This window comes from Cydia fagiglandana, chromosome 3, assembly GCF_963556715.1.
Source record: "Cydia fagiglandana chromosome 3, ilCydFagi1.1, whole genome shotgun sequence".
Taxonomy (NCBI): Eukaryota; Metazoa; Arthropoda; class Insecta; order Lepidoptera; family Tortricidae; genus Cydia; species Cydia fagiglandana.
Genome location: NC_085934.1, coordinates 17,939,923 through 17,951,515, shown reverse-complemented (window position 1 = coordinate 17,951,515; position 11,593 = coordinate 17,939,923). Strand labels below are relative to the sequence as shown.

Sequence of the window (11,593 nt, the reverse complement as noted above, 5' to 3'; positions counted from 1 at the left end):
ATAAAACACAAGGGTACCTGCTGCGTCACCGCCGGACCTGTGTCCTCATAACAAGAGTGTGCCTAGGGTTGCCATACGCCAGGATTTCCCCAGGATCTTCGGTCGTCAAGATGCGGGTAGACTTGGCCACTGTCAGGGTTTTTAGAAACCTCAACTAATCACTTAGTGTGAATCAACTAGTCTTCTAGTCTAGAAGATAGCTAAAAGTTTTGTGTAGAGAAAATTTTCGTTCATTATTTAACAAATATATTAAGTGTTAAAATTGATTAAAAGAAAACAAATTTAATCATAAAACGCTTTATTTCTGCTTATCAACAATTCATTAAAAAAACATTGCCTATCATAATCGCGAAGCACAATATTAACTACTACATTATTATAGGAATCTCCTTAAATTTGGGGAGATTCAAAGGGACTCCCAAGGACATCTAATGGGTTTTAGTTTAGAAAAGAGTTCGTGATATGTTGATGTTGGCTACGCACCCAGCTCATCTTAACGGCTCCTCAACAACCACAGAGTTTAAATATACAATAACAACAAATAAGTTTAATTATTGCTCTATGTGGAAATTAATACGTGAATCGAAAAACTACATAGGTATTTCAATTAAAATTCAATTACATTTGACAATATAGGCATAAATAAAATATTAATACATGTGGGTCGATTGCTTCATACAGAATTTGTTTAATAAAAAGTGGTAGTACAAACGTCACATCAAGAATACTTTCAGAGAACGGCCGACCCGTTTATAACATTATATTTGCCAAACTAAAACCCACAAGTTTAAAACGTGATTGACTATGTGGTAAGCACCTTATATGACTTCAAGGCGATATACTATTTTTACATAGTAACGCAACTTAGTACCCAAAAGGTCTACGTTCAAGTCGAAGATTAAACCGGTGGCCACTTTTAAGCGCTCCATCGTTTCGGTGACACTTTTTGAAACTTCGGCGGTTATCACACTGGATGCGATTTGAGCGAGAAAACGCTATGCGTGTATTATAGCGACATAAAAGATGCCACACTGTATACATAATTTGCCTAAAACATTTATTGAGCCAAGACCAATCTAGGGGACACTGCTGACACCGCTGCTACACAGAGACATTTACACCTCAAAAGAATTTTAGATTTTTTGTATTTTAAACTATAGTAATAGGGTAATTCGTCAATAACTGGCCACCGATTAGTTACTGGCCACCCTAAACTAAAAATGGATGTTATTCACCTATAAACGGAATTAATTTTAGTATAAAGTGGCTAGTTAATGAAAAGTGGCCAATTATAGAAACCTTGTACTAAGATGTTTCTTGTACTTGTGTAACATGTTATAGGTGAATAGAATTCATTTTTAGTTTAGGGTGGCCAGTTATTAACCGGTGGCGGTGGTGGTGGCTTTACCCTGCCTATTTTTGTGTAATTCGACATATAGAGAGTTTATACATCTCTATTCTCTAAGCTAAGTAATTATGTTATTTTATTGAATTAATATTTGCAATTGTAATTTGTAATTGTTGATTATTTATGTAAATTGGTTGTATGTAAATTGCATATTGACGTGTAAAAGTGCCCTTGCGGTCTATTTGCTAAATAAATGTTTGAGTTTTGAAGCTAAGGACGCTGTATACAGAGGAACGAGATAGCAAATACTACTTGTTCTCTAACGCATATTTGCGTCCCTTATACTAGACATATGACCTTGACTGGAAAACGGATGGACCCAAGAGGCAAATAAAATGTGACATCCCACGGGTAAAGGCACCTCATGGCGGTTGGCGCTTACGCTATTATGAACGCCGCTCCAATATTATTGCGGCGCTATGCAACGTAAGCGCCAGCCGCCATAAGGTACCTTTTGCCGTGGAACGTCACAAATAAGAATATAAATGTCAATTTATAAAGTTTCCATTATATTTTTAACTGTATTTTATCAATTGCGCTCTCATATACACACGTAAGGGTACACATATTTATGAATATATGGATCTTATTGCAAAATAATGATGCTTGATACAACTTTAAAGTTGTATGGTGCACTTATTGTAATTGGCGCAATATTATGTAATACTATAACAGATATAGATTGAATTTGGGACTGTGTACTATGTATATGTCCACACAGTAACAGGAGTTTAGCCGCCGGCGTACAACCGAGCGTTCTCATTTTAAAACATTCTGGAATAACAGGAAATTTGAAAGTAACAATTAAATGTCTGCTCCTAGTCTCGTTAAGTATAAAGGTTTTTTTTAGCATTAGAAAGAAGTTGCAAGAAGGTAAGCGATCTTGACATGTCTTTTAATTGAAAAACGCTTTTTAAAAATCAAAAACTATTACTAATGAAAGCAGAAGAATACAAATGATCTTATTAGATTCATAATTGTTACATATTTGCCGTAACTTATTTTTAAAATGTGTTTTTTAATTAAAAGACACATCAAGATTGTTTACCTTATTTCTAATGCTAAAAAAAACGAACTATAGTCTCGTTAAGTATAAAAGAAATTGATCGAGTAGACATTTTGTAAGTATGTAAAAGTTCTGCGCGACAAACACAGGTAAGTAGGTACTTAAAAGTTCGTGCAAAATTTCATGTAGGTAAGTAATTTAAGCATGCCATTTTAACCTTGGAGTCTAAATATACAGTCAAGGAATTTAAATTCCGACCCATTTCGTACTTTGTCACAGTGATTATCAATATGAAAGCCGCTAGAAACCTCATACGGTTGTCACTGTGACAAAGTACGAAATGGGTCGGAATTTAAATTCCTTGACTGTACATATTCAGTGCAATGTAATTTAAATCTTTCCTGAAACAAGTAAAGTAATATTTCTTTTGTTTTATTGCGTTTTAAAACAAACGAAATTCCTTCGTAATTACATACAGAACAAGGTTCAAATTGAAAATTGTAAAACTTTCTGTGGTGGGTCTTACGAGGTTAAAATGAGAGAGTATCTTCGTTTATATGAGAGCGGCCTTGTGTGACTCTTAACTGGCAATTCGTAAACCTTATGTCCAAGACATAAGACCCAAGGTTGGTTAAAATCGTGTTTATGTTGGCAGATGTAAGTTCCGATTTCACGCGTAACAATGAAACTGCATTTATTATTCTATGTAAAATATTGCTTAATTTTCGATTCGGTGTAATACAATATACATTTTTATTACACTAGTGAGGTCATTCGTTTACAATTTCGACAGTAAAATATAACTTAAGGGTCGATTGCATTACGTGGGCCATTCTGAAAGTTTCTGGATTCTGATATATGAGACGACATATTTTTTCTAAGTGGCCAGTTCCAGAAATATTCAGTAGGTATGCCCTAAGTATATATAATATGATAAATATTGTCAGATATAATTAAATGTAAACAAAGTAACTAATGAAACTAATCAGGGTATCAGAAACGATTGAAATTAAATTATGATAGAACAATGAAAAATATTAAGATAACTTTTGTCACAATACTGGCAAGTTTTCTTACGAACAATGTTATTTACGGTGTAAAATATAATCTTAACAATATAAGAAACATGTTGAATGTTTACAAATAATAAGTGTTTGAGCATAAACAAAAAGCACCCCGACTTTACATCTCGTCTAAAATTAAAGTATTGGATAACATAATAGGTATATAAATGGAAAGGCAATAAAAGATTATTAGGTAATGGTAACATTCCATTTATAACCGCAGCTGCACTACCGGTACTGAACGCGTCGCTGTTATTGCCAATTTCCATAGTAAAATGAACAGTAGTGCAGCTGTCGTTGGAAATGGACTGTCACCTTTAGTCAATTATTAACAGTGATCGGCACTGAAGGTGCCACACCACGGGATACAGAGTGGAAATATAGAAATCTTAATATTGACATGGCTCAAATGCCGCGATCTTGTTCGACAAAGTAATTCTATTGAGTGTTATTTTGACCTTTTGGACGCCAATGACCGTTATATCCGCACCGCAGGTCCAACGCCAAATACGGATGAATCGGTCACAAACCACAGAGCAACAAAGACCTACGTGCATATTCAATTTCAGTTTTGACACTTCGGTGACGTGGCGTTCGGGTGACAGCTTTTGTGTTTGACACGGCGTCGAAAAGGTTAAATAAGATTTTTTAAGTTTTAGAATAAGATTTCTACTCGGAATACAGTCAGTGCTGCTCACTGATTATTACAATCAAATGCAGTGAAGAGGTGACACGAAAACGATTTAAAGATAAATTATACTCTAAGGCCGACTTGCACCATTCCACTAACCCGGGGTTAACCGGTTAAACCTGGCGTTACCATGGTTACCAGTACAATTTGACATTAGGATAACGGTTTAACTGATTAATCCCGGGTTAGTGGAATGGTGCAAGTGGGTCTAATGAGCTTAGCGTAAAGTCTAAATACCTCATGAACACTTCAATGATAACATGTACTTCCATAACTAACCTACAATATGTGACGTTCCACGGCAAAAGGTACTTTATGGCGGCTGGCGCTTACGTCGCATAGCGCCGCAATAATATTGGAGCGGCGTTAATAATAGCGTAAGCGCCAACCACCATAAGGTACCTTTACCCGTGGGACGTCACATATAGGTATCATATCAATGCTTACAATGCTATGTCTAATGTTTTATTATATGGGCAGGTAATATTTTATCTACTTAATCTTGTATTTAAATATATGTGTGCATCATGTATTGAACATGTTGTTATATTTTTCTATACTTCGTTAGAATCTTGGGTTTCCATTTTTGGAAGTAAAGGAAAATCACTGAAACTGGCATATCAGGTAATATATTTTTGCGCTAGCAATACTGAACAATATGTATTTGGATATATCTTGTGTGTATATAATGGTTTATGGTGTGTACAATAAAATAAGGTATATATGTACATTCAATATTTCATTAAAAGCCAATGCATAATACTTGGGATGCATACAATACATAATTTATTTTAAGTTGCAAATACGTATAAAATGAAATCATAATAGTTAATACGTCTCGAGTATTAGGCATTGAATGGTAACCTTCACAAGCTCGTGCGAAAATGTACAAGCACTGACCCTAACCCTTCGTATGTCTAAGCACTGATCAGTGCGAACGAATTTAAACCTATTGTATTAAACAGAGGATTTTAATTCGAGTGCTTAGACAGATGAAAGGTTAATAATTACTGTTTTACATAAATATTATATTTGAAACGAGCTTGATATAACTTCTGCACTAAGCTAAATTTTGTGCGTTTTATTGGCGATGGCGATTAAGATTGTCAATTGATAAATGAATCAAAAATAGACTTTGAATTTCTAATCGTAGATTATTGACACAGGATTTAAAAACCCAAACGTGATCGCATTTTTACGCTTAAGCTCTGGTTTCCTAGGATAGCGCTGCCGTTATACAGCGGCCGTAATATTACGGACGCAAAAACAATGTTCCTTCAATCACCGACTTCCTAGAGGAAACCGCGCCATTTTGTTTACATAGACTACGTTCTAGTGACATTATTCACCGCTGTATTACGCTATCCTAGAAAACGAGAGCTTTAGGAAGTCAGTTTTTAGTCACATAATTAAATTGTATATTTATAATTTATGTTCAATTATTTTAGGTAATACCAGCCGAGAAGGTCTAGCCAAGTAAGAATCGTTTGTAGAAAACGTCAAACGAAATTAAAATAACGAAGGTGGAGGTACTGGTGATCGACATGCTAATGCCCAATAGATGACACCTTGCTGTCGTCACCTCTATTGACAATGACTTAAGTTTCAAGATGACATGTACTGGGACCGCGTCGAGCACCAGTACCACCACCTTATGAAAATAATCACGCCACTTTTCGTACCACACCCTACATATATTTACTTTTCGACTGGCATTTGTCGATATACGATTATCATTAGAGATGCACCGGATATTCGGTTAGTATCCGGTATCCGGTCTATCCCGCCATGATTATATCCGTCCGGATACCGGATAGTGACCTACTATCCGGCCAGATACCGGATAGTAACATTGCTTGATTTCGGAGTAAACTAATTGGATTTAAGAAACAGTCTTGGTCATAATCGTACTTGTTTATTATTTTAAAACATTCCACTGACTTGCACGCGCACTCATTTCGAACCTAGAAATGTGTCCGCGCGAACGTTGACTAGGAAACAGGTCAAACCTGAAGAATGCGCACCTGTAAACTGTAAAAAACCGAAATGTAGGTATAGTTACGCTGGCCGAATATTCGGCGGCCGGATACCGGATATTCGGCCGAAGGTCAGGCCGAATATCCGGTATCCGGTATCCGGCCTAACAACTATCCGTTGCATCTCTAATTATAATCTCGGCTACGCCTCCCGTTTGTATGTCTCTACCGTATTTCAGGAGGCGATAATCTTGGATATTGGTACAGCTAAAATTTAGAACGGACGGTAGCTACTAGGGTACTTGATCGGTATGGACAACTGCGTGTACTTGACTAGGTAGTCCCAGCCGAGCTGTTGGTACGCCTGGACGAGGCGCTCTTCCACCTCGCGGGACGGTCGGTCTTCTTGGATCTTGGAGAGGAGCTTGATCGCGCGGCCCCAGTGCTTGAGGGTGAAGCAGTGCCAAACGCCGTAGTGGATCGCCTGTGGTAATAATAATAATTAAAAACATGTATTAGGGCTCATTTAGACGATGCGAGAACTCGCATGCGAGTTTCATTACATTGCGGGTTTTGATCGGTCGGTTGAATTAGACGTAACCAGCAATCCGCAATGTAACTAAAATCGCATGCGAGTTGGCGCGCCGTCTAGATCAGCCCTTAGGAATTCCTGTATATGGGTGATATTCCACCTGTCCAATTTGTATGTCGAACGTGTATATTGTCTCACATTTTGCTTAATGAGAGTGAGATGCAATGACATTGGACAAAGATATTAGACAGATGGAATACCACCCTAAGTTTAATAAAGGCCTGGCCAAACAGCCGGCGCGACGCAGCGCACCGAATATCCAGTATCCGGCCAAACAACTATCCGTTGCATCTCTAATATAAACACATCATCTACTATTTGACGTACACGAATGTATTTTCTACTCGTTAAATATACCTTGGCATCGGTGAGGTCAGTGAACTTGAGCAAATCGGCCATATTGGCAGTGAGCTGCGCCAGTAGCTTGTCCTTGGCGGCGGGGCTCTGCGCTAGAGCCTTGAGGCGGCACAGCGCGGTACCCTTTCTGCACAGCGCATCGTTCTAGTCGCACCATCTACAGGTGTAGCTTTGCTACTCGGTATATGATACCCACCTTGGCATCGGTGAGGTCGGTGAACTTGAGCAAATCGGCCATATTGGCAGTGAGCTGCGCCAGTAGCTTGTCCTTGGCGGCGGGGCTCTGCGCTAGAGCCTTGAGGCGGCACAGCGCGGTACCTTTTCTGCACAGCGCGTCGATCAGGTAGCCGCGTTGTTTTTCATGCTCCCTGGAAGAAAAAAACGAGCTGTTATTTAGAAAGCTACTGAATTTAAACGGCAACACCCGTCATCATGCTTTTAACGTAAAACTGCGAGATCTTTTTACTCATATGCCAATGCCATTCAATATAAAGATTCCAAGTAGGCATGTTACAATGCACTTATGAACGTCAAACAAAGCAACGCCGGCTCTAACCCTACACCTCACCTCAATTAAGGATCATTGATTATATCCCCTGCCATCAAATTATGTTTTTTATTGACTTATCTTAGGATTTCTCAAAACTGCATTGGTTAGTTTAATCGGTACTTAAAACTATTTGATCTTGGCGTCTAGTACTAGCTTCATCAAGACAGGTATGATTAAACAATAATTCATCACATAATAGTGAAGTAATAACTTGTCTTAGGCATCAAAAAGGCTAAACTTTTTACTTAATAACTAGTCCAATTAACGCCTCTTTAGTTCCAGGGATATATAGCCAGCCAAAAGAGTTTCAAAAAGAAAGATAAGAAAAAAGAAAGGTTTTCAAATTCTTCTTCTTCTTCCTCGCGTTATCCCGGCATTTTGCCACGGCTCATGGGAGCCTGGGGTCCGCTTGACAACTAATCCCATGATTTGACGTAGGCACTAGTTTTTACGAAAGCGACTGCCATCTGACCTTCCAACCCAGAGGGGAAACTAGGCCTTATTGGGATTAGTCCGGTTTCCTCACGATGTTTTCCTTCACCGAAAGGCAACTGGTAAATATCAAATGATATTTCGTACATAAGTTCCGAAAAACTCATTGGTACGAGCCGGGGTTTGAACCCGCGACCTCCGGATTGAAAGTCGCACACTCTTACCGCTAGGCCACCAGCGCTTTTGAAAGGTTTTCAAATTAGAATTGAATTTTTGATTGTCATTGGCGTCATTGCTGATCCGATATCGCGAGAAACAAGGGATTAGTAAGTACAGATCAGTTTAATTTTGATAGCATTAGGTACTTCTAGTGACCCATTATCGCGTCCGTGGAACTCAAGGCAAGGGGGTAGTACCACCGCACTGTTAACTGTACATCGGTGGACCTTATGCCTTTTGTAATAAGGTCCACAGTTAGGAGTGTTGCTGTGTACTTACTGTTTAATTTTCGTGGCGTCGCTCCTAGTATCGTTCTTCATGCCTAGATACGCGAGCAGCTTCTCCTGGTCGATCTGCTTGATCACCTTGTCCGCTGTGGTGATGAGCTGCTCGCACCATGCCGTCGTCACGTCGGTTTCTTCGTCGGCGTTGGGGAGTCTGTTCAAGGGAATATATGTTTACATGTGTTGTCGATAAGGACTATTTTAATTTATTTTTGTCTGTTGACTTTGCCTTTGTCGTAGTAGTAACTACGTAGTTAAGATTGACGAAATATAAAGTAAGCCGATCTCTCGAACAAGTTAGAATAAGATCGGCTCATTTTATGTTTCGTCAACTTTACCTATTCGTATTTTAACTCAGGGATTTATGCTTATAGTGAATGAATGATTATAATCTATTTTATCGTTATTGAATCTGGTTTCCTAGGGCTCATTTAGACGATGCGAGAAATGGCATGCGAGTTTCATTACATTGCGGTTTCTGATTAGTAACTAAAATCGCATGCGAGTTCGCTCGCCATCGAAAATCAGGCCTAAATCACATTTTAGTCCAATTGCAGCTTTCTGAGTAGCGAAGACCGAGTTTTTTTAGCGAGCCAGTGAGTATATACACTTGTACAGTCAGCGATCAACGAGACATGTATTTATTTTATTGAATCGGGATCTAAATCTACAAGTTTGTTTCTTACCCGAAATAGATGACACCTAGATTCTACAAACAACACTATATATGTACTTACTTTTTAGGATCCGTAGGCGAGTCGATGCCGTGTAAATATGCAATATGTGCCCCGAGGTATCCCGGGAACTTTTCTAATACTTCTTCATAGACTTGCTCTAATTTGTCACCCTCTAAAATAATAATAATAAAATATATGTGTTAAACGATTAGTTAAGCATGTACAGTCAGCAGCAGAAGTAGCTAAGGGGCGAGGTAATCAAAATTACCTTGACGCGCTCTTATTCTCTTAACAATAAAGTCGCGACAAGATCATTTTGAACACCTGGCCCGCTTAGCAACTTCTGCCGCTGACTGTACGTAACTCTGTTTTATGACCATATGTACATTTTAATATTGACATTGTAAATATCTAGTTGTAGTATATTACTGTTTTATATTTTATGTTTCTTTTTGTTCTTCATTCTTATTTTAAATTATTTTTTGTGTTATTTTTCATGCCAGTTGCTGGTAAAATGTGTGATTTCTGTGTTTAACTTATGCACCGCATTTTAGGCAGAATAAATGATTAATATTTTAGCCCAGTCAATGCAATTGACTCACGTCAAAATCGAATTGAAACTGTAAACAACTACAATTATGCCATGTGTATTTATTTCGCTAAATTGTTAAAATATTGTGTATTGTTACGCATACGCCAGCCACACCGTACTCAGTGTAGACAGAACTCACCTAATTTAGTCAACCAGTTGGTCATAAACTCCTTGCTGGCCTCCATGTAGTCCTCGCCCGGTTTCGTCTTCTCCTTAACCCTATTGTTGTTGGTGGTCCTCTTCGGCGGTTCACAGACCACATACTGCAACTCGTAGGAGTCTACCTTGCAGCCTAACTCAGCGACGCCGTACTTAGTGTAGACAGAACTCACCATATTTAGTCAACCAGTTGGTCATAAACTCCTTGCTGGCCTCCATATAGTCCTCGCCCAGTTTCGTCTTCTCCTTATCCCTATTGCTGTTGGTGGTCCTCTTCGGTGGTTCACAGACCACATACTGCAACTCGTAGAAGACTACCTTGCGGCCTAACTCAGCCACACCGTACTTAGTGTAGACAGAACTCACCTAATTTAGTCAACCAGTTGGTCATAAACTCTTTGCTGGCCTCCATATAGTCCTCGCCCGGTTTCGTCTTCTCCTTGTCCCTATTGTTGTTGGTGGTCCTCTTGGGCGGTTCACAGACCACATACTGCAACTCGTAGGAGTCTACCTTGCGGCCTAGCTCGTCTTTGGCGAACGTGACTGTGCCGGTTAGGGTGTGGCCTATGGTTAGGTTGGAACGGCTGATTCTGGAAGAAATACGTATGTATGTTGAAAAACGTAATTTGATTATAGATATTTTTACAGAGGCCATTGACACAAATAATAATAACTTAGCGAAATGTCACTACGAATTTTAACTGAGTAAGGTGTGTAAAATACTTATAGGGACGAAAAGTGAGGCTATAATATTATGTTTGTATATGTATGACACTCATGACCCCAATATTTAATAGTTATTTACGATACAAATGCGGAAAAGAGGAAATTCGAAACGAGTGGCGATAAATTAAAACACGTATTGTCCTTGATCCCGCCCTAGGGCGTTAAAGTAGCACCATATGTACTGTAAAGATATTTGCACTAAACCGTCTGTGAACGTCATAGTTCGTTTACTTGAATATAACACAGACAAGACATCCATCAGACTGAGCATAGTCGCGCTACCCCCTCTGCCACGCATACGGTAATATTACTCCATGTTGGAGTCGAAAGTGTCTTTGTGTGACGTCCGTGTCTTTGAACGGACCAATCACGGCACGGGACTTCGTTCACCTCGTCCCGCGCACCCCCGCATTTTTGGCATCATCGGTTGCATGAAATAATTGCTCTAAACTCGGTCTAGAGGACCTAGTCTATGGAGGCCTAGTCTATGGAATATAATTATGAAAGTTAGTAGTTAGTTAATTCCTTATGGGGAGACAGCAGGCGCCACCGTATTTCATATTAATCACTTCGCACTTGTATGCAAATAATATTCCTGACTGTACATAAGTGCAACTGAACGTTAGACACGTTATGTGGAGACACTTACTTGTCGGAAGGCACTGGCGCGAAGTAAACCGGTAGAATACTGCCACTGGGGACGGCTGCTGAGCTGAATTTCTTGCCACTGGTCAGAGCCTAAAATTAACATTACAGTTTATTGGCAATCAGATACTCTTCGGCAAAGTAGCCTACCGACTGCGCCAAATAATACATATATTTATAAAATTTGTGTTCTTTAATAGCGATTTTTTATACAG

At 39.0% G+C, this 11,593-nt stretch overlaps 1 protein-coding gene across 1 annotated transcript in view; it reads right to left on the bottom strand.

Moving 5' to 3' along the window:
• Positions 1 to 281: 281 nt before the first annotated feature.
• LOC134680251 (tripeptidyl-peptidase 2) overlaps positions 282 to 11,593 on the bottom strand; it is a 29,388-nt gene continuing 18,076 nt past the window's right edge. Inside the window, exons 19-24 of the mRNA XM_063539344.1 lie at positions 11,383 to 11,471; positions 10,374 to 10,597; positions 9,317 to 9,428; positions 8,575 to 8,733; positions 7,291 to 7,462; positions 282 to 6,629 (exon numbers count right to left, since the gene is read on the bottom strand). Of these exons, the coding sequence (XP_063395414.1) occupies positions 6,420 to 6,629; positions 7,291 to 7,462; positions 8,575 to 8,733; positions 9,317 to 9,428; positions 10,374 to 10,597; positions 11,383 to 11,471 (966 nt within the window). The 3' untranslated portion in view covers positions 282 to 6,419. The remainder of the gene's footprint in view (positions 6,630 to 7,290; positions 7,463 to 8,574; positions 8,734 to 9,316; positions 9,429 to 10,373; positions 10,598 to 11,382; positions 11,472 to 11,593) is intronic.